A 26,834-nucleotide genomic window follows, 5' to 3' on the forward strand; every position below is an offset into this window, starting at 1 on the left:
TCAAGGGGAAAACAATTTACCATGCGAAAAATTGCTCTAGCGTAATGCCATACTTGACTGAGATGTCGTAGCAAAACAGACCGTCTCCAGCTGAACAGACACGCACGATTAGTTTTCATATTCTCCAAGCAAAACAACTGATGAGGGGGATCCATCACCTATATGCCATTTATTACAGGTTGGCGCTATGCCATCTTGCGTAGGAGCCGGTGCGGTTGCCTTTGAGCTTGATGCACTGGAAGTTGCCGTCGAGGCTGGACAGTAATCACGCGTGTTAGTGAGCAGAAATTTTACTTTGAGGCAAGTTCTACTACTTCGTCACTCACTTGTACTGATTGATTTGCTTGTGGTAGTACTACTGCTAGTTGATTCCTCTGGGTCAACAGGAACATCATCGACGCGGATGCAATATCGGTATCCTATATCGATCAGTCTTCCTTTGCAGTCATGATTTCTTCCAAGAATGTATGTCTCACCCGACCAGAGATTTCCGCACTTAGGCCCCACGGCAGGATTCCTACATTTCAAGTCAGACTTCTTTCGCAGATATCTCTTCGACGGGGTGGTGTTTGTTCTTACCATGCGTAAAATTGCTCAATGGTAATAGAATTCCGATCGAGTATATTCTGACAAGTGATTCCAGCATTGACGCTCGAATAGTCCTTACAGTCTGGAGTCACGCCATCCTGGAAGCCGTATTATCGATTAAAAGTTGTCATGGAAAGTCTGACATGACGAGTAAAATACTAACTTACCCTGACGGGGAGTGGCGTACTTGTCGCAATGGTCTTAGTCTGGGCGAAACTGGCACCGTTCCATTGCGCCATACAATATCGCTGGCCAGCTTCGGGGGCACAGTCTGTTGAGTTGACTTGTAGTGACGGGTTCCTATAGTTTAAGGAGAGGAGTCAACATCAGAAAAGACACATAGAATCAAACACGAAGGTACCTCACCAGTTAGCCAATTCCTCTAGGCTTATAGACCAGCCGTTGGCAATTGCATCACAAGCTGAGGTAAAGAAAGTTGACGCGAGATCAAATGTCAATTTGAGTGAGTCTGCATTCGCATAAACAAAACAATCTGCTCGTGTACCTTTTGCTAAAGGCAAAACCTCCGGCAGCCCGGTAATTGCAGGCGCTATAAAAGTCGCCTTGGGAAGGCTGTCAAAGGGAATAGTCGAGTAAGTTGTTGTGGTGGGAACATAATTGGAATGTGACGGGTACAGGTCCACTGAGCCTACTGGCTTAACGCAATAGTATGTATCCGCCCACAGATTTGTACAGCTACCATAATAATGACTTGTCAGACGATTCCAAGTGCAAGATTATGCAAGGCTTACTTAGCATTAACATGTGGATTCAGAAACAGGAAATCTTCCAGCGCTATACTGAATTTGACGACCAACAAGTTGCAGTATTCACCCTTTTCAGTCAGGTGGTATTGTGCACAATAATCCGTTGTACCTGGTGCTAGTGGAGTTGGAACGGGTGCGGCTGTGGTAGATGGTCCTGATGTTGGAGGAGCAGTAATAGTTGGAACTGTGTAGTTTGGTTCCCCGGGAGGAGAGACGCAAATCGAATCGCCAACAGAAAGATTGATGGAACGGCACAAATCACCGAGTATGGGATTCCCTAAGACATCAGAAAACAGAACGCTGCCTATATCCTTCTGGGTAGAAGCGTCGATTATAGGATAACTTACATGTATTCAACTGGATCTGACTAAGATTTCTAGCACCGGCAATGCCAAGACAAGTGTCATTTACCTGCACCGTGTAAACAGAGCATCTATTCTGGATGCAAAGTGTACCATTTGTGGGAAATCCAGCACAAAAAGCAGCGAGGTTGTTGTCGTACAATAGCCAGGCAGTACCTACACCTTGGGACTTGGAAATGGACCGGCACGTATCGCCTGCCTGTAGAGTATACCGGTGACCAGTACAATTTCCTGCTGGACTTGTTGGTATTGGTCTATGAGTAAGTAGGTCAGACAGGTGTGATATTTTTGTCGGTATTAAGAGAACTCACTGCACTGGAAATGGGGTCGTCGAAGTGCCAAGAGGCATTCCAGTTTTCGAACAGCGCGCGGTTAGAGAACTGTACTTGGACTGCAACAAGAATCCATCGTTGATGGGAGATCCGGCTTGAAATTGTAGTTGCTTGATGACACAGTTGTCACAAATATCTACAGCCGTTTGTCGCTCTGAATGTCATGTTAGAAACGGATCTTTATACATCATCTGCTACACAACCACATGCTGCTTTGGTAGGAGTTACTTTTGTTGCTCCCAGGTTTAGTTTCTTTGTCCAATACCAATTCAGCCATTGGATTTATCGTATTAATTTCAGCGAAACCTTTGTGAACAATGTTGCACCATCTTCCTTCGTCCTTGATACATGTTCTATTGAAGTTATAGAACATAATCTGTGGTATGAATGAAACAGGAGCTTCACGATTTTCACTAATCGGAAACGAATCATGTTCACCACATGCTACCTCGGTAGCTTTCTGATATTTTGCAAGTGATATGGAGCAGTCATTCGTGCACGCTCTTTCAAGTACCTCGATAGACTTGTATGTTCCGGGTAGGAATCCCTTGATCTGCCGTGCACAGTTGACATTTGCTGTAAGCGCAGCGATGCAGTTAGCAGACAGTGAATCACTGGGCAGAGTGTCCACAGTGATGAGTTGAATCGCGCTTGTGAATTTTGTCCATTGTGTTGCCAAAATGGCCAGATGGATGAGTTCTGATGAGTGGAACAACATCATGGGATACGGCAAATGAATAGAGTTTCCCTAGTTTAAAACTTGGGGCTGCCTGGGATAAGCAGGGGAATATTATATGAGCTTATTGTCAGGACCTATTTGTACGCAATGAAATGCTACATTTTGACTCCCATAATGTATGCCTTCCTCTCCGGCCAAATGACCCTAAAGTATTACGCACTGAAATTCAACCTGTATTTGTTTTTGCTTGTCATGAATATTGTCGAGTGACAGATCCGATCGGCGGCATATGCAACCCTGGAAAAACTCCTGTCAGCCTATATTCCACGTCAATATACTGTGCAGTCGTAAGCCTTTGATTGTTCCAACCCTATCAAATACATTGACCCGATGCTCATACTATCCTACGTCACTCAAATATATTCTTTCTTTGGAAGATTATATCTCATATCGGCGTGGCTTGGTGAGTTATGATGATCTTCAGTTGAATCAAGATACCTAGGAATATCCCGTCGTCTCTTAATTTTTGCACGTAAATATCACCCTACTTTTCCACATTAACATATTCCGAAACGTTGTGCTTATGCGGGATGATTACTGGCTAAAGTTACCCCGCACGACTTGACGAATAGACCTTGTGGGCGTATCTTGGCTCAATGTCACTGGCTTCGGCGACGAGGTTCGGGGTTCAATTTCAGTTCTTCCATGGAAGATGATCTTGATATAAAACCTTGATAGTAGCAATGAATATGTTATCCGTCCCCGTTGTAGTTATGGGCAAGCACCCTTGCCGGCTTAGTAGCCCTTCTCAATCTTCTCCTCTTCTCTCTGGGTTGAAGTTGCATCCCCTTATATATTTTCTCGATGGCTTTTCAAATTACAAGGGATACAGCGTCTGATATCGTGTACGACCAACTCCATTCAATTATCTTTCCTCATTCGGAAATCATGGCTCCATCTGCGTGCAGACTTTTACGTGTTTATTGACACTATCTTAGCACATGGGTTTAAACAATATTCAGGCATATCTGATAAAAATGACACGGGATGAGCTAACGGTTACTGCATCTTTCCCGTTCCTCGGGAGTTGCAATTTAAACGTATCATCTCTTGATAGTTCAAACAGCTATTAGTCTCACCATTCGCCTTTTCTTGGTGATCGAGTCAATCCATATGAAATTCCCTTCTCATCTCCAGTCTCATTTCGTCATGGCTCTTGTTCATTACTTGTACTTGCTTTTGACGTTGGCCCTTGGAGTGTCTTGTGTACCACGACGTTCAGTCTCATCAACTGAAACCTACGATAACGGCCACCAACTTACTTGCAAGCCTATCCCCAATGTTCTCACTTCACAACAAGACTTTGCAGTCAAGGTAGTGGCACATGATGGTATATGCAAGAAAGATGAGTATCAAACCCTTCAATTGTGGCCGAGTGACTTGCTTGGTAAACGCCAGTCAGATGATCCATACGCGTGCGGTGACGGCGATCCTTGTGGAAATCATGCCTGCTGTGGAAAGAACGGCGTGTGTGGTTATGGTCCAAAGTACTGTGGTGCAAATGGACAATCACCTAATGAAGTTTGTTGGAGTAATTGTGATGCCCACGCCGAATGTGGTAGATATTCCAAGGTGCCAGGAACAAAATGTCCCCTCAATGTCTGCTGTAGTCAATTCGGCTTCTGTGGGACCACTGAAGAATTCTGCAAGGTCACAGATGACGATGAAACCAGCTGCCAGAGTAATTGTGCTCAGCCTGACTCTGGGTCTTCTGGAGGGAATGTACAGAAGAGAGTCATTGGCTACTATGAGGCTTGGAATTACAAGAAAAAGTGTATTGGTATGGGCATCCAGAATATCCCAGTGGGTAGCCTCACCCACTTGTATTACTCTTTTGGCTACATCACTCCTGATGATTTTGATATCATTCCCATGGACGATGGTAATCCTCCGCCTGAGTCCACACTAGCTGAATTAGCTGGCATGAAAAGGAAGAATCCAGGTCTGAAGGTACTTATCGCTTTAGGGGGTTGGACTTTCAATGATAATGGCACTATCTGGCAACCGGTTTTTAGCAATGTTGTTTCAACAAAGGCCAACCGTGCCAAATTTATTTCGAATGTCAAATCATTCCTGACGCGATATGGTTTTGATGGTGTGGACCTCGATTGGGAGTACCCGGGCGCGGGTGACCGAGGTGGAAAGCCGGAAGATGGTATCAATTTTACCAAACTGCTAAAGGAAATGCGGACCGCGTTTGATGGAATGAGTGGCAGGTATAAGGAAATCTCCTTCACCGCTCCGACTAGTTACTGGGTAAGTCTTCTTTACGCAGCTTTTGAGTACACGATGAAGTCTCACGATCATTATTTAGTATCTTCGTCACTTTGACATTAAAGCCAGTGCTGAAGCAGCGGATTTTGTCAACATCATGGCATATGACCTCCACGGAATTTGGGATGCTAATAATCCAATCGGCTCAACCGTGCTGGCTCATAGTAACATTACTGAAATCAACCTGGCCCTCAATTTGTTCTGGAGAAATGACGTTCCGGCACCCAAGCTAAACATGGGACTAGGTTTCTATGGTCGTTCCTTTCAGTTGGCTGATCCCTCTTGTTCCAAGCCTGGATGTATATTTAAGGGCGGTGCATCTCCGGGACCCTGCACTGCAAACTCTGGCACTCTTTCGTACGCTGAAATTGTCGATATTATTGACAGGAACAAGCTCAGTCCCTATCATGATAAGGAAGCCGCAGTCAAGTGGATCACATGGGGTGGTGATCAATGGGTTTCATACGACGATTTTGACACGATTCAACAGAAAATTGAGTTTGCCAACTCGCTAGGCTTAGGTGGGCTTCTCATCTGGGCAGTTGATTTAGATACCAAAGATCTAGAAGCGCTTTCAGCTGTTGTGTATCCTGAGAGCTTAGGAGTGCGTGCGGAGGAATCTAACGCCGCGGATAATTGGGAAGACGTAGATGGCGGAGCCTGTCGTGTTACCGAATGTGGTTCTCCCTATTGCAGTCCTGGTGAGATTTTAATCGACACCCAACAATGCTCGGCGTATGATTTCTGGACTGATAGCTATTCCAATTCCGCAACGTGTTGTCCGTTGTCGTCGGCGCCGGATCCAAATGAATGGTAAGTACTTGCAATGAAGCTTACTATGCATGGTAGACCACTGGAGACTTTGAAGTTAAAATTATTTAACGGATGAAATAGGATCAATTTATTTTGAGAGATTGAACTAACTTGAGTGGTCAAGTGGTTCAAATCGTTAAAATGATTCAAGTGATTCAACCTATCTGAGAGATCCACAAATCCCTTAGATATCAAAATATAGTGTTTCGTCTGAAGAGTCTCCTGGTATACGTAGACTGCTATAGTTCGTTTTATTCTACAGATATGCATAATAAATGCTGACTTATGCTTTCCAGCACGTGGCGAGGGTTCGGAAACTTGGGATTCTGCAATGGCTATTGTGAGGCCGGTGAGGTGGCCCTGCAGTCTTCCGTCTACGGCGACGATGTGACAGTCTGGTGTTTGGATGGAAGAGCCTTTTTGTGTTGTAAAGCTGAAGCAGCCGTTCCCGACTGTCGCTGGTCTGGATGCGGCAACAGCTGCAACTCAGACGAAGATGACCTGACATGGCGTGATAGTGATTGCGATAATGATGATAAGGACAGATTCTGCTGTCAAAAAGAACAGCACTGGACTAATTGCGGCTGGCACGGAAAGCCCGGAAGTTGTTTCGACAACCACTGCGATACTGGCTGGCAAGTAGCAATGACCACTTCATATCAAGGCGAAGGCGAAGACTGTGGTTTTTGGCACCAGGACCGAGATCGCAGTTTCTGCTGTGACCCTCCCAAGGATCAATCTCCATTTTTACCGGTTCCCCTTGAGTACCTGTTCCCGAATCCCCCAGACGAAAAAGACGCAAATACCAAGTTTGATCTTGAAGTTGATCCGACATATGGGGGTAGTAAAGATGTTCCTTTCCAAGAGAGTCCAGCCAATGTGCCTTTTGGCTTTGTTGTCATGACAAGTCCTGATGAGATTCAAGTATCTCTGGATCGTCGTGACGGATCCCATTGGGAAGTCTTTGACTGTTTCGATGCATTAACTGAGGGGGAACATACAGTACACATTACATGCACTGATGATACTGAGAATTCCAACTGTGGTAAAATACACTTGGGTCATGGTGCGCCTGGTACTATCATTCAAATGCCTGATGGATGCGGACCTGGCAAGTATGCAGTGGCAAAGTCCTTGGTCCCGAGTAGAAACCAAAGTCTACCACACCATTTACTTGTTCGTGATCTTCCTGATACTTCAACTGTCTTTGATCTCACATTTGACTACAACTTCAGCAGAGTTCCAAGGGACATGGGAAACACACAGATGCGCATAGATTTTAGCAATGAGCCACAATATTGGGACAGGGTCGTAGATGAACCAGCCAAACGTAAAAAGGCCAGACGAAGAAATCTCTCCGATGTTTCTGGAAGCCACAAACGATGGCTGGAAGAAGAGTGGCGAGAGGATGCGCACTTTGGACATTTGACTCCTGAAGAGCTACACAAACGGTGGTTTGGAGAGTACGTAAATCTAATCAAACGCAATTAGAGAAGTGTTTTGCTAATTTACCAAAGCGATGTTATTGAATGGCTTACTGGGCTTATCAATGGAGTCACAGGGGGTGTTGATATCAGCCATTCCTACACCGATAATTTTATTTTCAAGATTATTGACCAACGTTTAACTTGTCCCAATGTTGAGGCAAAGCTCCAAGTCAAAGCAGAGACTACCGTCAAAGTAGATGTGAACTACGGATTCACCCTCATCACCACTATAGGTGGTGATAATGGTTTGATAGATTTGAGCAAGTCCTATCTCTACTTTCGCAATAGGGGGGAAGTCTCAGCTAAGTTTGTCATGGAGGCAGCGGCCACTGCTCATTTCGACACCAATGATATACTTATGTTTTCTGCTGATAAGTTTGGAGCTGCATTTGCGGTACCTGGGGTCGTTACTATAGGCCCTAACTTTAAGCTCTTCGGCAGGCTCGAAGGCGAGGCGACTATTGGTAAGTCTTGGTCTTTTCCTTGCGTTTGTGAAATTATAGAATTGGCAGGGTATTCGAGGTTCAATGTCCCGGGTGACTTTGAGCTTCGATTTGAGACCTCAATATTAATTATTCCAATTCAGGCGTGAATTTTCAAGCTACGGCTAAACTCGCCAAATGGGACACGCGGCAGACGTATCCAGCTGCCAATGACGATTGGGATCCGGAAGGCAGCAAGCCGGATAAGGACGGTACACAGATTTTGGAAAAGCCCGAATTCGAATGGGGATTTACGCTTAATGGTCACATTACTGCACATGTCAAACCTACAATAACCTTTGGCATCGACTTCAATCAGGATTTTCTTCCAGTCGAAAGCTGCGCTGTCAACTTGGTCGCAGATGGCTATGTTACTTTCCACGCAGAATACCAGCCTCCGGGCTCCTTTTGCTACGGGGTTGATGCAGGCGCAGATTTATTGGCTACTATTGACGCTCCCAAAGCTTTCCAATGGGCCCTTCCTAATTCTCCTTTCCCCATTATTCCCGTGGACAAGGTGCAGATATATCCGACAGACGGCAAACTTGCTTGTTGGACACCAGGAACTAATAAAGCTCGTCCAAGATCATCACCTGATATGTTTCATTCATTAGAAAAAAGAGTGCAGGTATACGGTCCCCTCGTACCGCGCATTGACGGCTTGTTGTGCCCAGGAAATGTAAACGTTGGGGACATTCCAGATTGCCCACTTTGTGGTGTCAGCGATGGAAAGCTAGCAAAACGTGAAGAAGAATCCTGCCCGTTTGAGCCCAGCTCCGAGCCAGCTTGCCCTATTGACAGCTCTTCTGTAGTACGCAGATCTGAGCTATGGTACTCACTAGGCTCGAAGAATGATACACTCATAGAAACTCGAGAACAGACAGGCCATCTTTGGGAGAAACGAGCTGAGAAGACCGTGACGTGGTATTATAATGGTGAGAACCATGATCTCCCATGTGGTAACTACGAGCACTGTGGTACTGCTAAGGGTCAGTCGGGAATTTTGAAGTGGTACGGACCTGAGGGTCTCAATAATGCCAGGGGTTGTAGCAGTAAGCAACCGGTTTACTAAATTTTTTGTTTATCATACTTAGTTCTGTTCCCGATCTTAAAATTCATTTTCCTGTTTCACCATGTGCTTTTCTGATACAGCTTTTGGCTTCTCATTTCTCTCAATTCCCTATAGGATCTTTCCTCGTGTTGGCAATTACTGATGCCGAATCTCACAGTCGCTATTACCAAGTTAAAGGCCCCCGAGACCGACACTAGTCAATATGTCACCGAGCATATCTACGAGGTCCAACTATTAAAGCGTTTCATGCAGTTTTTAATTAATGGGCCTCTACCAACGGGATATACAGCCGCCACAAATGAGTGGGTATCAGAAGTTTTAATCGGCTTCACTCCTGCCACAGGGGGAAGTCGAGCGCACGTAGCCCCTGAATGGGGACAAGGTAGTCTGTTCTTCGAAATGACGATGGGTTTGGGTGGGAATCATAACAAAGCCGGACTAGTTCTCGCCTACAAGGTTATGAATAATAGGAAAGAGACTTTCTTTGAAGGAGGCACCATTGATTCGAGACCAAAAGCGAGTAATCTTGCTTCTAGGAGAGAGCATCGTGATGTAAGTAGTCTACTAACATATCTTCTGTGGTAAGAATATCACCAACATATTTATAGGTAGCTGGAGTCTTTTCATACATGCGACACGCTGATATTTGGCCAAAATTTGTCGCCTCATCTCAATACATGGAAAGAGCCTGTCGCCAATTCGATCAGAGCTATACTTGGGGAAGATCCACTGGTGAAATTGGTCGACCGAACCGTGCAAATGGACAACCAGAAGCTGGCTTGCGTGATCTCTACGTTTACTGGATCGATAGTATTTTGAACGATATCGAGGCTCGAGCAGATGTCTGGTATCAAGCTACTGTTTCCTCGTATAAGGCCTCGTATGGTAGCGATAATGATGGCGTAGCTTGGTTGAAAAATGTGCTTAATCCTCAAGGTGAAATTTCTACTACTTATTTGAGGTTCTTGCATAGTCTTAATGGACATGGTCCAGGTCCGTTTTGGACACAGAGCAAGTATGATGATTTGTGGTTAACTGGACAAGGCTTTGGTCCTGCTGGACCGTTCTGATATATTTATGTGTGGAAGAAAAGTGACTATGGATGTTCGGTGGTTAGGTTTGTATTGTTGATTGTTAAAAATAATTTATTGTTATATCATCAATCATAAATAAGTATCCTGTCTTCCTGCCTCTAAATACAATTTGGTGAGCTCAAATGAAAATGCACGCTCGGGAATGATAGATATTATAGATTCAGACCACCCATTCCCACGTCTGAAAACGAATATAAAATTATAAACAGAATGATAGAGGAGACAATGTGTGACAGCATACGGGATCTATTTGCGATCGCTGGAGTATTCAATAATCTTACTCGAGATACAATTGTGAGTAGAATATATAAGGAAGGGAAAAATATTATTGATCACACATTTCGGTTTAGTAATTTCACGACTAAAAAGCGACGAGAAGATGGCCAATAAGATCGCTCTTTCGAAGGTATTAGCACATCTGGAAACAATGGAGTTAAGAACGAAGCAGGATAGAGGAAGCTAGAGCGTGACCTTTATAAACTAAAGTTACGACATTTGCTATTGCCGAGGCTCTGATGGATGAGAAAATTGATGTTGGAGTTGATTCACAGACCCCGAGGGATAAAAAACTGAGATTGAATTTAAATTAAAGAATTTCTAAAAAGATTCTCTCTTTTAAAATTTTTAAATTTAAATTTAAATTATTTAATAAATAAATAATTTTTTTATAATTATTTTATATAATTATTTTTTACATAATATTTATATATATATATAAAATTAAAAAATAAACAATATTTATAATTTTAATAAATAAAACAATTATTAAAATCAATTTTTATAATAAATAATATGTTACAACGGGTATCTTCTATGCCGCGTCACATGACTAAACCAAGGTAACGTGATTAAAGTCACGTTATGGACCGCTGCGCGGTCCTGACTAGCCATAGGCATGAAGGTCTATATAATCAAGATGGATTTCCTTTGTATAGAGCTTAGTGCTCAAGATCAATCATTTAGTATATCCTACTATTAGTTACGAATTGCATTTCATTATTGTCATTACTTAAGTCCCTGCTTGACGCCTAGTTATAAACCACCTCGAGAGCCTAGAGCACTTCCACGTGATCTAGACGGCAAACCTCGTAACATAATAATAATAATAATAATGTTAAAAGGAATGACCTCACACAGGGAATAGTGGGAAGCTGATAGGGCAGAACTGAGGTAATATTGGTCTAGTAGGTTAATCTCTCTTCTAAGTTCTTGTAACGATACTGTACCGGAGGCAGCGGCTGCCTGAGGTTTCGTCTGATTGGTAGTTGTGGGTTAAGGCTTTATCACTAGTCTTCACTTGGAAGTGAAGTCGTTACTAGATCAAGTAGAATGTAGGTAAACTAATTGATAACTAAGTTGAGCACGAAGCTCCTAGGGCTCCTTATCACGTGATTTATGATGGTGCGTGCGCATACGATCTTCAGGTGACCAAGATCACATACTAATTCGATGAAATCTGATCGTGTTTGCACAAGGCCTAAGCTCTCCTAATTAATCAGTTTGCTACCATCGTAACACCATCAATCCTAATGGTGAATCGTGACATTAAATTCAAAATCTTAAAAACAAAAACCCGGAAACTTCCTATAACAACAAAGTTATTGTTCCACACTGCTACACATTGTTGCACAAATGTATGGGTATACGGGTAAATACATATGCATGATGAATATCAAGTTTCGAGTAAATACTTTATAAATCGTAAGGGGTAATTCATCTTACAGATTTGGTTTTATTTGTAGGAGGTGAAAATAAAAGCAAACGCAAACACAGATGAGCTTGGGATTCGCCAAAGATGTGAATTAGCGACATTGGAACTTTCAGGATGAAAAAAGAAAAGGAGGTTCGGGTGGCTGCGGGGATCTGCGGGGATCGGTTAGGAAGTAAAAAGTTAGAATGAAATAATGTAATCGTGATGAGGTCGTGATGGATCTTGGAGCTGGGATTGAAAGTTTTGATGGAGGGGATCAAATGGACCAGGCTTCAGGGTTTAGTCATTGAGGAAAGTTGGAGTAATTGGACAATGTACGGATATGCGCAGGTACAAAGCCTTGGAATACGAAGAATCACTAAGATATGTAGCGAATAGAATAGATCGAGGACTTTGATATTCTCGCATGAGTGTGTTGTCGATATTTATTTGGTTGAGATGCGGAATGAAAAGAGGGGTATTTCGATGCAGAATGGTAGCGGGACATGTTGCGTTTTTTGGGGGGGGAATTTAATGGTATCAACGAACGAGGACTTTTGTCGAATTGTTAGTGTAGAGGGAGAGAGTTAGATTTTAGATGAGTGGATATTGTGTGGTTATTTGATGGGTTAGGATTTGGATTTGGATTTGTATTGTTTGATAGGTAAGAGTCAAGTTTCTTTTTTAACTTGCAGAAGTTGAGGATACCGACAGATGAGTCTTTTTTCTTTATTGGTATGTGAGATTGATACGTCACCAGTTGTTTCTCTTTTGACATGAAGGGAGTCTTTACTGGCACTCTTCGATTGTGCATAGAGGTGGAGGAAAATTGATGTGTTGGATAGATTACAACTTCACGTCGAAGCTAGACATCTAGACATAGTCCGCTAAAAGAAATCGCATCTCGAATACAAAGGACACAATAGACGTCACAATTTATCCTCACTCACCATTCGAAATCCAAACTACCTTAAATAATGGCAAATATACACTTCCGCTTCCACGATTTTGAAATGAGATACGAGTATGAGATTCTCCTCGAAGGTGATCATCTGGATGCGAGGAGCTGCCCAAGATAGAGATGCAGAGCCTGAGAGAGGAGTTAGGGAGTAGGGCCGGAGTTGCTGCAGAAGGAGGGGAGGATTGGGGGATTAGGAATGAAATTAGGGGGGTGAGGGTAGAGGTAAGGAGTGCCGGAGAAGAGGTGAGAGGTGTGCGAGAAGAGTTGAGGGGGAGTAGGGGAGAGATTTTGTGGTTGAGAAATGAGGGAACGCAGAATAGAGAGGATGTTAGAGGCTTGAGGCAGGAAATTATAGAGTTGAGAAGAGAGGTTTTAACGTTGAGTGGCGAAGTAGGGGAGGATATGAGGGGAATGAGAGGAGAGATTGAGGGGCTAAGGGGTGAAGTAGGGGAGGAGGTAAGGGGTATGAGAGGAGAGATCTTGGGTCTCAGGGGTGAATTGGGGGAGGAGGTGAGGGCAATGAGAGGAGAGATTCTAGGGTTAAGGGCTGAAATAGGAGAGGAGGTCAGGGGAATGAGGAGAAGAGCTACAAGGCTAAGGACTGAAGTTTTGAGAGGACACGTAGAGAGGCAGAGAGATGCAGCTGCTATTGAAGCATTGAGAAGAGAAGTTGTGGAAGGATTTGCGAGGAAGGATGCGGAAAACGTCCAGCTAGAAGAAAGATTAATGGGCGAAGTCCAAGCTCTTAGAACGAGATATGTGGAGAGAGAACAAAGGATAGCCGGACTCCTAAACGATATTGATGATCTAGGGAGGAGACATACGGAAAACGAGACATTGGTAAATACCATGAGGAATGATATAAACAATTTGGGACATACAGCTGAGGGATTATCAGAAGAAAATAGGGGATTAACAGAGGAAGTTACATGGTTGGAGATGCAGAGGCCGGTAATCGAGGAGCAGGCCGAGCCAGAAAATGATATAGTTGTTAATGAGAAGGAAAGAGTGAAAAGCGGGAAAGGAAGATGCAAGTGGTCGAAATTCTATACTAGGAGGAAGAGACATCGTATGGGAAAGGGGCTGGCTTTGAGATTTATGGAGTGTACAATAACTTGATCTAATCTGGGTATTGTGTATGTGTTCGAGTAAGAAAGTGGCTTGCGAGCTAAGGACTTCTTATGCTAGCCAGATCATAGATGTTCTCGGAAGACAGTCCGCCTTTCAGACTGCACCGTGCAACAGATTCAACCATGAAACTTTGAATTTATCCTCTTTTGGACTCTGCGGAGCGAATAGAGCCATATCAAATGCAGTCGCAAGATGCTCTCGGAGAAGTTGATGATCTTCTTCGTCGTCAAGCAGTAGAACAAAATCAACCGAATTACCAACATCTTATGGCGTTTTCTCCATGCTTTTGATAGAACCCACCGTCATGCAGAGATGAGCAAGCCCCTTTCTCACTCGCACCTCCAGATGTCCAAATCCACGCGAAGAACTCATCTTCTAGATGCTCTCCACTTTCCAACCCGGTTGCTACTCGGTCAATCCAATTAATCCGACCGAGGAAAAAAAAAAGGAATGATACGAAGAAGCATTGAGATATTCACATCCTAGGTCAGGTCAGGTCTTAAGAGACGACCTGCATTTTATGTGTGAAATTCGTGGCAGTAGCTGTCATTGGCTAACTAGACGATGAACAGAAGTGGCTTCTGCCATGTAACAATAAGATAAAAGGATTAGGTCGGTCCTACTATAATGCAGCCGTATGAAAAGCATGATATGATATACTTGCATCATATCACTGGACTTTCTAGCAAGTAGGTAAACAAACAAAACAAACAATAAGAGGGAAGTGTGACTATATGAGTTTGAGATCCCACTATGGCTTGATTAGCCAGTAGTATTATCTGAGATTGATGGATGCGGCGTGGAAACCAAACGAAACTAAAAGGAAAGCGATATTCACAAAGGTAGAAACGCCAAGTACATTAATATGTTGTGTAAGAGACCAATGCCATGCGATTGTTTAGCTCTGCACCAACTGGAACCGAGCCAAGAAAACTTCATCCTGAGCATATTCGTGTATGAAGTTCAAGTATCCTTTTCTAGAGACAGACGAAAAAGAAAATGCATAAACTACCACAAAGAAGTTATGCGAGCTTCGAAAAGTAATGTTCGTATGCCCAGCGATCACGAAATGATTCCATGTGTAACCACAACACAGTAGCTATTGCTCAGACGGCGCCTGAGAAACTACACTGTTTTGTACTGCAATATTACAATAATCCGGGTCTAATGAAGTGAAGTAAGGAAAAGATTAGATGATTTTCGGACCGATATTATGTGCCAAGTATGTCGAGAGCCTCGCAAAATGCATAACAAACTTCCTGCGCGGCGTCAGCCATATGCGGCGAAGGAGATTTATACTCGATACATGATCGTTGTATTGGATAAGTTTTGGCTGGGAAACTCCAAGGAATAACTGGCCACTTGTTCGGGACACAACATCCCTGTGAGATACAGAGTACAATGCAGGATTAATGTAACTTTTTTATTCTTCCGATGCTGCACCTTTTTCCAATTGAAGATTTAAGCTATATCGTTGTCGTCGTCGCCAACACAAAATCGAGTATAGGCTAAGCTACACGTGGTTGAATTTAGGTTTTCTTAGCGCCAATTGAACCGAGGACGACCTCTTCTCTTTTCTCCTCTTGTCTGAAATACCTCCACAAACCTCCACATCTTGGCCATGATACACACGACACTATCGATCTCAAATTCTTACATCTTAAACTATCACGTTCATCTGAAGGACCGAATACTGATAGCTAGATGCGAATAATACCGTTCAAATACGGCCCAGCGAGGAGAAATGAAGATAATGATCCAAGTTGTTGGGATGAGATCCATTCACCTCATTTGATATTACTCAATATATCACCAATTCCAAGAAACTTATATCAATTAACGAAGTCACACGACAGGGCAGCTCAGACGAACTGGGTATCGAGAGACTCGAGCTGCATTGGAAAATCAATTACTATTCGCCATAATTGAACGTTGGATTTCTACCCCAGAAAGTAATCCATACCTTCAGCTGGGCATCCCGCCTTCCCCGCAATTGGTTGTTGGACACTTTTGATACTTTTTTGACGCTTCAACCTGCATTTTTAAAGACTTTTTTATGGCTAAAAATGCCTTTTAGATTCGGAAATCCTAGTAAGTCGTCAATACGAAGATCATCCATTCTTCAATACACTACGCAGACTGTCATCTTACTGTCATATGTTACATTGCTATCCATACGTAATCGAGCCAAGACCTGAAATCACCCCAGAAATTCGGATCCCTAGAATTTGAATATTCGTGATGGTCTCATAGTTTGGGAATCATTTTATTTTGATATCATTCATTGGATGATTTCTTTTCTATCACATATACCGTACCTAGGTACTCCCTAATGCAAGCCTTGGAGCTTTTTCTCCATGCATCCAATCAGTCGTTTTAACTACCAAATGTAGTGAATCCCCTCGCTCGTCTCATGGCACTTTCCAACGGATATTACCCAATTACTCCTATTTAGAGGCGAACCGTATCAAATAAGCTCACACACAGAACCGTTCCTGCCTTACAATCTTTACATAAGAATAACCTTCTTCCTTCGAGCTCCCAAATTCTGGACTCTTACACAACATTAATTCCATACAATATTTTGTCCTAATTCAAAATTTCCTACAGAATTCCTTTTGGCATACACTACTACTACCTTCTCATTTTTCAATCCATCCTTTTGCTTGACCTCTTATAAAGATATCAATCAATAAGATGGGTATTTCAATCGTGAAGCCTACGGGCGTTCCAGGAAGATCATGGCCAGCAGTAAGTGTTTACCTATATGCCATTTCCAACCATGATTAACGGTTTAATTAGATCGTCATTGGATGTTTTGTTGCATTTGGTGGTCTACTTTTCGGTTATGATACAGGTACTATTGGTGGTATTCTTGCTATGGAGTAAGTCAACGCTATATAAAATCACTTCAATGTATCTTTTTACTAACACTTAAACTAGCTACTGGCAGAAGGAATTCTCTACTGGCTACGTCAATCCAAAGAATCATCTCGATGTTTCTCCCTCCCAGTCTGCGGCCGTTGTCTCTATTCTATCGGCAGGTACCTTCTTCGGCGCACTTACTGCAGCTCCTCTTGCGGACTTTTTTGGTCGCCGTATTGCTCTGTTGATATCTTCCGGTCTTGTTTTTAACTTCGGTGTTATCTTACAAACTGCCTCTACTGCTCTACCAATGTTCATTGCTGGTCGTTTCTTTGCTGGTTTTGGAGTTGGCCTCATCTCTGCTTTAAGTAAGTTCTGTGATTTTGCCTCAATTCAATATGTTTTATCTATTTATGCTTTTTAATTGATCCTATTACATGGACGAGTCGAGCAATGAGCTAACACTATTTCACCAAGTTCCACTCTATCAAGCAGAGACTGCACCTAAATGGATTCGAGGTGTTATTGTTGGATGTTACCAATTGGCTATCACAATTGGTCTGCTTCTCGCAGCTGTTGTCGATAATGCTACACAAGGCCGAAATGACACTGGGTCATATAGAATTCCGATTGCAATTCAGTTTCTTTGGGTTGGTCACTTCACCTTGAGCTCTACTTGACTTTATTAACACCAGTTTAGGCTATCATCTTGGTCGTCGGATTATTATTCTTGCCTGAAACACCTCGTTACTTAATCAAGCGGGGACAGTACCAGAAGGCTGCCCGATCTCTCTCTAAGCTCCGTCGTCTTCCTGCTGATGATACATATATTCGTGATGAATTGGCTGAAATTACAGCTAATCATGAATACGAACTCCAACTTGGTCAAGCTTCTTATGCGGATTGTTTCAGAGGTGGTATGGCTAAAAGACTTGCAACGGGATGTTTACTTCAAGCTTTGCAACAACTCACTGGTGTCAATTTCATCTTTTGTAAGTCTATTTCGGCTATGGAATCTTTGACAGAGCACTGATAATTTCGTCTCATAGATTATGGTACTCAATACTTCAAGAATTCTGGCATCACAAATGCTTTTGTCATTCAGATGATTACCAGCGCTGTCAATGTCTCATCTACTCTCCCTGGCTTATACGGAATTGAGAAATTTGGTCGTCGTCCACTTCTATTATGGGGAGCTGTCGGAATGTGCGTTAGTCAACTCATCGTCGCCGTATTGGGAACAACCACCACCGGACAAACAGCAACCGGTGATGTATTTGCGAAAAACATTCCTGCCCAAAAAGCATCCATCGCTTTCATTTGTATCTACATTTTCTTCTTCGCCTCCACCTGGGGACCTCTCGCATGGGTTGTCTGCGGTGAAATCTTCCCCCTCAAAGTTCGCGCCAAGGCTCTCTCCATGTCTGTCGCCACCAACTGGCTTCTCAACTGGGCAATTGCATATTCCACACCTTATCTCGTCAACTACGGAAAAGGCAATGCTAATCTTCAATCGAAGATTTTCTTCATCTGGTTCGCTTGCTGCTTTGTATGTATCGCCTTTGTTTATTTCATGATATATGAAACTAAAGGCTTGACACTGGAACAAATTGATGAACTTTATGATAGCAATACTACTGCTAAGGATTCAGTTCATTGGAAACCGAGCAAACATTTTGTGGATTTGGTGGATGGTCATGATCAAGTTGGTGATATGGGTCATGATAATAATGGTGGTGTTTTGACGGATGAGAAGACGGCGACGCATTCGCAAGCTCATACTCCGGGTCATAATACTGGGGTTACTAATACTACCGGTCTTGAGTAAACTCTACCGTGGGGTTTGTTCATTACTGATTACAGATTACTGATAGATTATCTGGGTTCGAATTGCGTGAGTTTGTTGGTTGCTTGGTTGGTGGGCTTCGATGTTATGGTACCTTTTCTCCCTCTCTCTCTCTCTCTTTTCTTACTTGCGATGATACCTATGGTTTGTGGATTATGGACTGGGTTGTGGGCTACAATCAGATCAGTTGTCTGTTTTCGACCGATCGATCGATCTGAAGTGTCTGTAAACCTTTTTTGGGCAGCACGGTTCGGTTTAATGGTCGTTAATGGATGAATGGATATACGTCAATGAAGAGAATAGCTAAAGTAGCTGAGTATCATGACTCGGAATTGCGATGGATGGATGGATGAAGAATGGATGATACAAGCAAGCAAGCAAGCAGGAAGGAAGAAAGGAGTAGGAGTGAGTAAGTGTATATCTTAATCCTACACTATTCATACACCTAGAATACCTAGCTACCTACGTACCTACCTAATACCTGGGTATAATATCGCACAACCTAATCGAACTTATTTGTATTACTCTGATTGCTCTACTTGATTGGTTTATTCTGTATACTTTGATTACTTTAATATAATAAGGTGTGGTACGATATGATATATACCAAGCTTGTATAATGTGCACATGTTAAATATTCGAATTATTTATTAATCTCATATAATCTTTTAATCTACACTTTAAACATCTCGAATATCAAGAGATCAAAACCACAACCCAAATCAAAAAAATCAAAAAAGCATAAGAATTATTTATCATTTCATTAATCATAAACTCAACACTTAGGTAATGCATCTTTGATCTCATCTCTCATCTCTCATCTCCCTTCTCCTTCCCTCATTACTTATTATTTATTCCTCATCCCTCATACCCCACCACACTACAGTCATGCCATATCATATCATGCATATCTCTTTCCTTTCCTTCCCTTTCCTTCTTTCCACCATGCTCCTCGCCACTCTACTCTATTCCACACAACCACCATTAACCCACAAGATCAAAATCCACGCGCAGAGCCATCAACCAAAGTCAAACCGACTAAACCAAGTCAAAGCATTCATTAAACAATTAAAGTAATCTTCTCTTCTCTTCCAAAAGAGCACATTCATCCGTGCGAATACCATTCCATACCATACAATACCATACCATGCAAGTCAAGTCATGTGAAACCCAATCTATCATGAACTTTTTCCATACTCCGTTCCATCAATATCATAAACCGTATCCGTGATTCATAACCTGTAATTCGTAGCCATAATCCATTGCATACTCATTACATACCCCTCATACCCAAACAATCCTCACCTCCAACACAGCACCAAAGCAATCGTCCAAAAAACTTTCCGCAACTAAGAACAAGGTACCATATAAAGGCCAATAGCACTCGCGGCACTATTTTCAAAATACTCCAATCCCACACCTCCTGCACTCTTCGCGGCATAACTAACCGTTTTCCCAGTCGGACACGCAAATGTAGCAACCGTGTATGCATTTCCTGGAATAACTTGTACCTTTCCAAAATCTGTCGCGACTGCTGGTTGAGTATTATAAGTCGTATCGGAATTGGAAATACCATTCAATAGTGAAAAATCAATACCTCCATTTTCCTCGGTTTCTTCTTCAATACCGGTGAAATTGTATGTGCCAGCTTGGGTATTGGATGCGACGGGTAGAAGGAAGAGAAGGGCACAGATACCAGTGTAAGGGGCTTTGGATGGTACGTCGAAGTTAAAGATGGTGCTGTTTTGAGGGGTGATATGGGCAGTGAATTGATTACCGAATGCGTGGTCTGGAGATTCAGGGGAGACCGGTACTATAAGATGTGGATATTCGAAGGGCCCTGAGGTGATATCGGTTGGGCATGAAGTAGCAGCAGAGGTGGTTGATGTAGCTACAGGAATCGTCGACGAAGCAGAAGAAGTAGCAGACGCGATTGAAGTGGTAGAACTACTTGTTGGTCTTCCCAAAGCCGCACAACTAAATCCTCCAGTAACTATTTGAATAGTTTCGCATCCTGTCGTGTTGGTTTTTGCTTGGGTAAAAATATTATAACTTCCATCTTCACCCGGACCCGTAGCTGGACATGCTAGCCAATCCTCATTCGTGTCATTGTAGAGTAAATTTCCATTATTACCCAATGTAAACAATGTAACCGCGGAGCCTTGGATACATTGGAATTGGGCGGTGGTAGAGGAAATACTGCAATTGTGACCTTCAGCATCGGTGAGTACTTTAGCATCAATGCTATAGACACCTTGAGGCCAGGATCCACCAATTCGATTTTCTCCTATGGTGGTTTCGACAATGGAACCAGTTGGATCGGTTGGGTCGCCGACGGCGGACATGTAGAATGTACATGGGATTACTTGTCTTGGGAGCACGGCAGCATTTAGTGTGGCTGTTAAAGCGAGTGCGGAAAGAAGGTACTTCATATTGAAATCTTCAAGAGTTGTAAAGAATTTAGGAGTTTAGGATCGAGATTGAGGTTGAGGTTGAAGATTGAAGATTTAAAAATGAGTACAAGTAATAAGAGAGAGGATGAATTTGAGGAGGTTGATATGGAGGAAATGGGGAATGGGAGTTGATGTTATGTATATGTTGAGATGAGGTGAGGTGATGGGGGCTGTGAGGGCTGTGATACGGATGGTTCGATTCAAGCTTCGGATGATGAACTGACAATGTGAGCCGTTGAGTAAAATAAGCAATGGCTGGTGGCTATTGCTCTTGCTGTTGATAATCAAAGTGAAATACGAGTCAAGCACGAAGAATAATAACATAAAAATTAGAAATAAAAAAGGAAGGAAGAAATACTCAACTATATACCCTGAGAGCCCCGACATTAATAGGAAAGTATCATCATATGCGGTGAAGCAACTACCCAGTACCTAGTACATATTGCATATTCCTGCACATCATGTTGATCATTACTTCTTTGCCTATTAGACAGACAAATCTCTAAATCTCCATTTATTTGTTTGTTTGTTTGTTTGTTTTGTTCGTACATCATCATCACCTACTAGGATGGAATATGGAGTACAAGTAACACAGACCATCGTACAACATACTATGGGGAAAGTTAAAATCCTTGTAATCCTTCGTATTCAAGAATCTCAATCCTTCTTTGGGAATCTGATTACTTCAGGGAGAATCATGATTGGAAGATCCTGAACCAATGGGAGGTTATCTCGGTATGGTAAGGCATATCAAAGTAATAGTTAGACAAGATATCCTGCTTCTTGGTGACATCAAAGTTTATAAAGTATATATATTTCCAAAAGGATTTAGGATAATGAATAAAAGTCCATCCCAAATCATACTTTATAAAAATTGAATCTTTTTCCCATATTACCAAGCCCAATATGAAAATATAAAATAATGCATAAAATCTCTACCCCGTAAAGATATCAAAGTGGCTGGAAATGGGGCTGATTAACGCTCCGACCCCTGGATCAACGGGCATGTGCTGATGATTTTTAGGGATCTACATTAGAGTTACATTTCTACCCGTTAGTACGGTAAACGCGGTACCTAGGAAGTCTTACACATTTCGTCATTGATGATGATTTCTGACTTCATTCATTTTTGGTGATACTTCTGAGATGATGAGATTGATTGTAAATCTTAAGAGGGTATTGATTATATGATTGGATACAAGAAATTAACTTTTATACTATTTACTCGTATTGATATTAATATTCATTATCCTTTGATATCAGAACTAACACCAACAGACAACAACAACAACACCCACCACAGCAAATACAATAAAGAAACGTTGCACAGCATAGAAAAAAAATACTACATTGCATTGCATATACGTAAAATACAATAATGAATTCTGCATATATATCTCAATCTCGTATCTTCTATCCTATATACCAAATATAGAATTGCCACTCGTAGTATTATGACGATTCTATTCATTCCATCGATTTTTGATTCCATTTCGTGAAGATTATTCTATTCATTCTTTTACAGGCTTCTATACATATCTAGGTTTTATTCCGTACATTCCTTCGTCAAATGATCAATCTGGTGCTTTGAAGATCTTGACGAGTTTTCCGGTTCGTTGGTTGGTTGTTTGTTTCATATATTGTACGATGAGAGATGAGAGATGATACTGCAGATATTGCAGATCTACTCTGTATAACCACTTACACTTGGAAAATCCATTCATAGCCTCCCGAGCCTTTCGAGAAGGATATGCATGCCGTCAATGCAACACTTTGTGCATCTTTAGGTAGATTTTATACGAGATATCCGACACATTACATCTCTACAACCCACCTTCATATTGCACATCGCATATCCCACTCCACAATGCAAAAGTGGAGGTACAGATACGCCCAAGTAATTCCCCATCCTTAAGGAGTACCTTAAAACTTACCAGCGCTTAAACAATCTTATCTTAGTCTTAATCTAATGATAATCTTAATTCGACATCGATATTGATTCCTCCTTCCCATTTTTTCATCAACTATTTACGCGGCTAATTCATTTATCCATGTCCATATCCATATCCATATTAACTCCATATCCCTATCCACCTATTTCCCACCTTCCTCCCTCCTCCCCTACCTCCTCCCTCCCTCATCTTCCACCATCAACATCACATCACAAACCCATAATCCAATCCACACCCCCAAACAACCCATCTTTCTATATTTAGCTAGAACCCCTCTACCCCCTCTACTCCTTATAATTAATAAAATCCTACCTGTGACGCCTCACACCTCCGGGTCACGTGGCATGCCCCGTTTGTATTTAATCACAGGAAAACTCTCTACTCTTGTTTTCCTTCTTCTTTTCTCCTTAGCTTAGTATTTTCTAATACAAGATACTTTACCCAGTATTCTTGAGTGTGACACTACCTCTATCATCTATCACAACTTCAAGATTATATTTTATTACATTCATTTATCTGCCTATCTACTTATTTATAAAATGCTAAATCTAAAAAATACTAAATCTAAAAAATGCTAAATCTAAAAGATACTAAATTTAAAAAATATTAAATCTAAAAAATACTAAATCAAAAAAATCAAAAAGCTTCACTAATTTTAAATAAAAAATAAAAAATAAACAAAAATCATATCAAATTAATTGTTACGTCCAAAACGATTAGTATGTCACATGACCATAAAACATGTGATGGAACGGTGAGGAACGAACGTTCCTAGGAACAACCAGGAACGCTCGTTCCCAGGAACGACGATTCCTAGTTAACCATAGGCACGAAGGACTATATAATCAAGATGGATTTCTTTTGTATAGAGCTTCGTGCTCAAGATCAATCATTTAGTATACTCTACTATTAGTTACGAATTGCATATCATTATTGTCATTACTTCAAGTCCCTGCTTGACGCCTAGTTATAAACCTACTTCGAGAGCCTAGAGCACTTCCACGTGATCTAGACGGCAAACCTCGTAACATTAATCAATTAATCGATCAATCAATCTCATCTCAATTTATAAAAAGTATTTATAATAATTCAAAGAACAAGTTGAAGTGAGGGTATATATTATTTAATAATATAAGGTGTTACGTGACGGTTGTTACCCACTAGTGGCTCACGTGCACTAGCCCTTTATATAAAGACCTTCTTACTTAGAATCTTCTTAGTTCTTTAGTTTTAGATTCTAAGTGATTGAATTGACTCCGTTTACGACTTTTCCGTCACATAAGGAGTATAAGAAAATAATCTGATCTTTCAAATCAAATAATGAAATTCTATAGGTGTGAAAAATTATAATTATAAATTGGTTGGATCTATTCAGGTAAGGTAATATAGTTAGGATACTCGGGATTTTTTGATGTTTTATATAAAGCTAAGTTTATTAGATAATATAAGTGTAAATGTGAATGTGAATGTATCAAATGAATGTATTGTATTGTGTTGTTAAACTGTGTTAGGATTATGAGAAATACTTATGGCTATGTATCTCTTCATGCTTCATCTTTTGACTACTTCTCTTTATTTTCCTCGGATTTTTTGTCTTCATCTTTATTTTCCCCATTCTCGTTGTGCTCGTTCTTGTTCCCCTTATTCTTATTATCCCCCTCATTATTTTCCCCGTCGTTTTTCCCCTCCCCACTTTCCCCCTCCTTCGACTCTTCTCCAACCCCCGTAACCCGTTTAATAAACCTCCAAAGACTTACAACTCCCATTGACCCATTAAACAAATGTCCCCCGTTGGGATGAACATGCATCTGGATATCCATCGTAGGAAAATCCGACCTTCTAAAAATCCCCGAGAGAGTCTGACGCATCTGACGTCCGATGGCGAGCGGAACCACATCATCATCCATAGCATGCACCAATATAATTGGTATCTGCCATCCATCGAATATCATCGAACCATCGCCATCCTCACACCTCGTATAATAGAAGCGCTGCTTGAAATTACTCAATGCAGTTGCCTTCCACTGACTGGGTATTGGACATAGTGACATGAGATCCCTACAAAATGGAAGCCAGCCGGATATTCCCATGAAACCTCCTAGTTTATGGAGTCCTTGAAACAAAGCTAATATTCCAACAGCGCATCCCATACCATGCCCACCAAGAATGACATGTTGATACGAATCTACAAGTTTCACCTTTTGTATTGTTAGCAGTCGTACGAGGAAGATAAAAGTCCAAACTGAAACTAGAAATTGGGAAGTGTCAATATATGCAGGAGAGAAACCAAACTACCTCTCTATCTATAACTCCCAATATCCGTTCAAAACTTTCATTCAATCCTTCTTCCTGAATCTCTTCCATATCATGTGGAGATTTTATACTCCATATATCAAACCACTGAGATAAATCGCAGTCAAAACGTTCCGAATACCGATCCGCCGCCTGTGGAAATACCCATTTGATAGAAGGGAATAGTTGCGATAATGTAAGTCCATTCTCAACTCGAGCTTCAAGGAGAAGTGCAGCGCAATCTATAGCTAGCTTGTGGCGATCGTGTAGGAAGACCACGGTATGCGTGTGAGGAATGGTGGGAGCAACTATGTGGTCCTCCATGATACGGTGGATATTTGTATATGAATGAATAATATTATGTAAGTGCGAGTAGAAAGAGCACTGAATGAATATTTAGTAAAGCTGCAAATTGTTAGGATTAATCTTCAATGATTGATTCAGACTGCTCAATATCATACCGATGTTATCTGTGTTGTACCGGATTAAAATCTCAACTGGGAGTTATGTATATGTGTAAATTCAAGAAGGGATGTTTGCTTTGACAAAGGGATAGTTGTGGAGTTGAGTTGAAGATCAAAGTGAGAAAGAGGATGGAATCAACAAGATGCGCGTGGAAATAGCAAGAGCTATCGAGAGAGGGCCAGCTGGGAGCCTACCAAAATCTGGACTCTGGCTCTTTCCCATCCTCTCAGATTGAAAGTATGTTTCTCGAATGCCCAAAACCCGAATAAGACTTCATTGTACGATGAGATAAGACAACAGAAATATGCCCGCCTTAATGTTAGATTAGAGTAAAGTTCGAATAAATGCCACAATATCGTCCACCCCTTGAGGCTCGTTAATCCAATGACTTCCATCTTCATATATCTTTCTCGTGACTTTCATCCCAAGTGCACGAAGCACTCTATACAGCGTCTTTCCATTAGATTCAGGAACCACGTCATCATTCTTTGAATGAGACAAAAACACCGGTGTGGAACGTATTGGTGTAATCTCCCTATTCAACGTAGCGTCCGGGGACAACTTCATTTGAATTGCTTTAAACGATCTCATGCCCTCCTCATCTCCCGCTTTCAAGCTTGTTGCAAGAGACATGATTTCTTCCTCAAATGCTAGCCAGCTTGACAAGCCTATGAATCCTGCTAAGCGCATAGGGTTTAAGAGAAGGGTAAGAAAGGCCGTGACACAACCTTGACTGATTCCCGCTAAAAAGATGCACTCCTTAGGAATATGACCAGCTTCGTTTTTGATGACATTAACAATCTGTTCGATACTCTCAATAAGACCATTGATCTGTAGTTCCTTGCGTTGTTGTGGTTCTTCGACAGACCACATATCGAACCATTGAGACATTTCAATTCCGAACCGAGCAGACAATCTCATTTTCGATGAAGGAAATACCCATTTAAAGCTGGGAAGTATTTCTGCGAATGTGCGGCCGTCTGAAACTTGACTCTCAAATAATTCAGAGGCAAACTCCTCCGCTTTACTATCACGGCCGTGGAGGAAGATGATGGTGTGGGTATGATCACTTGTTGGTGTAATGGTGTGATTGTGATCGATTTTGGTACTGGCCATACTGAGTGGTCTGTGTCTGTGAATCCGAGGATATGCTCTTGGATTCTAATTGT

The 26,834-nt window shown here is 41.8% G+C and overlaps 6 protein-coding genes across 6 annotated transcripts; 3 read left to right on the forward strand and 3 right to left on the reverse strand.

Moving 5' to 3' along the window:
* Window positions 1–16: 16 nt before the first annotated feature.
* On the reverse strand, window positions 17–2,982 carry SS1G_05453 (hypothetical protein; the record flags this gene model as incomplete). Its single annotated transcript, XM_001593975.1, has 10 exons — window positions 17–90; window positions 177–254; window positions 327–517; window positions 580–686; window positions 756–888; window positions 1,341–1,632; window positions 1,703–1,971; window positions 2,029–2,203; window positions 2,278–2,625; window positions 2,949–2,982. The coding sequence occupies 10 exons, from the start codon at window positions 2,980–2,982 to the stop codon at window positions 17–19; spliced, it is 1,701 nt and encodes a 566-aa protein (XP_001594025.1).
* Window positions 2,983–3,937: 955 nt separating this feature from the next.
* On the forward strand, window positions 3,938–9,986 carry SS1G_05454 (hypothetical protein; the record flags this gene model as incomplete). The annotated part of the gene is made up of 7 exons (XM_001593976.1): window positions 3,938–5,044; window positions 5,103–5,875; window positions 6,172–7,338; window positions 7,393–7,826; window positions 7,949–8,896; window positions 9,074–9,468; window positions 9,525–9,986. 7 exons carry the CDS (start codon window positions 3,938–3,940, stop codon window positions 9,984–9,986), a joined length of 5,286 nt encoding a protein of 1,761 aa, XP_001594026.1.
* A 2,795-nt stretch (window positions 9,987–12,781) lies between these two features.
* On the forward strand, window positions 12,782–13,780 carry SS1G_05455 (predicted protein; the record flags this gene model as incomplete). Its single annotated transcript, XM_001593977.1, has 1 exon — window positions 12,782–13,780. The coding sequence occupies one exon, from the start codon at window positions 12,782–12,784 to the stop codon at window positions 13,778–13,780; it is 999 nt and encodes a 332-aa protein (XP_001594027.1).
* A 2,709-nt stretch (window positions 13,781–16,489) lies between these two features.
* On the forward strand, window positions 16,490–18,485 carry SS1G_05456 (hypothetical protein; the record flags this gene model as incomplete). Its single annotated transcript, XM_001593978.1, has 6 exons — window positions 16,490–16,543; window positions 16,595–16,677; window positions 16,736–17,025; window positions 17,135–17,307; window positions 17,358–17,649; window positions 17,707–18,485. The coding sequence occupies 6 exons, from the start codon at window positions 16,490–16,492 to the stop codon at window positions 18,483–18,485; spliced, it is 1,671 nt and encodes a 556-aa protein (XP_001594028.1).
* A 1,367-nt stretch (window positions 18,486–19,852) lies between these two features.
* SS1G_05457 (hypothetical protein) lies at window positions 19,853–20,935 on the reverse strand (the record flags this gene model as incomplete). The annotated part of the gene is made up of 1 exon (XM_001593979.1): window positions 19,853–20,935. The coding sequence occupies one exon, from the start codon at window positions 20,933–20,935 to the stop codon at window positions 19,853–19,855; it is 1,083 nt and encodes a 360-aa protein (XP_001594029.1).
* Window positions 20,936–24,470: 3,535 nt separating this feature from the next.
* SS1G_05458 (hypothetical protein) lies at window positions 24,471–26,781 on the reverse strand (the record flags this gene model as incomplete). Its single annotated transcript, XM_001593980.1, has 4 exons — window positions 24,471–25,106; window positions 25,204–25,584; window positions 25,860–25,977; window positions 26,114–26,781. The coding sequence occupies 4 exons, from the start codon at window positions 26,779–26,781 to the stop codon at window positions 24,471–24,473; spliced, it is 1,803 nt and encodes a 600-aa protein (XP_001594030.1).
* Window positions 26,782–26,834: the final 53 nt, after the last annotated feature.

Source organism: Sclerotinia sclerotiorum, genomic scaffold, assembly GCF_000146945.2.
Source record: "Sclerotinia sclerotiorum 1980 UF-70 scaffold_6 genomic scaffold, whole genome shotgun sequence".
Lineage (NCBI taxonomy): Eukaryota > Fungi > Ascomycota > Leotiomycetes > Helotiales > Sclerotiniaceae > Sclerotinia > Sclerotinia sclerotiorum.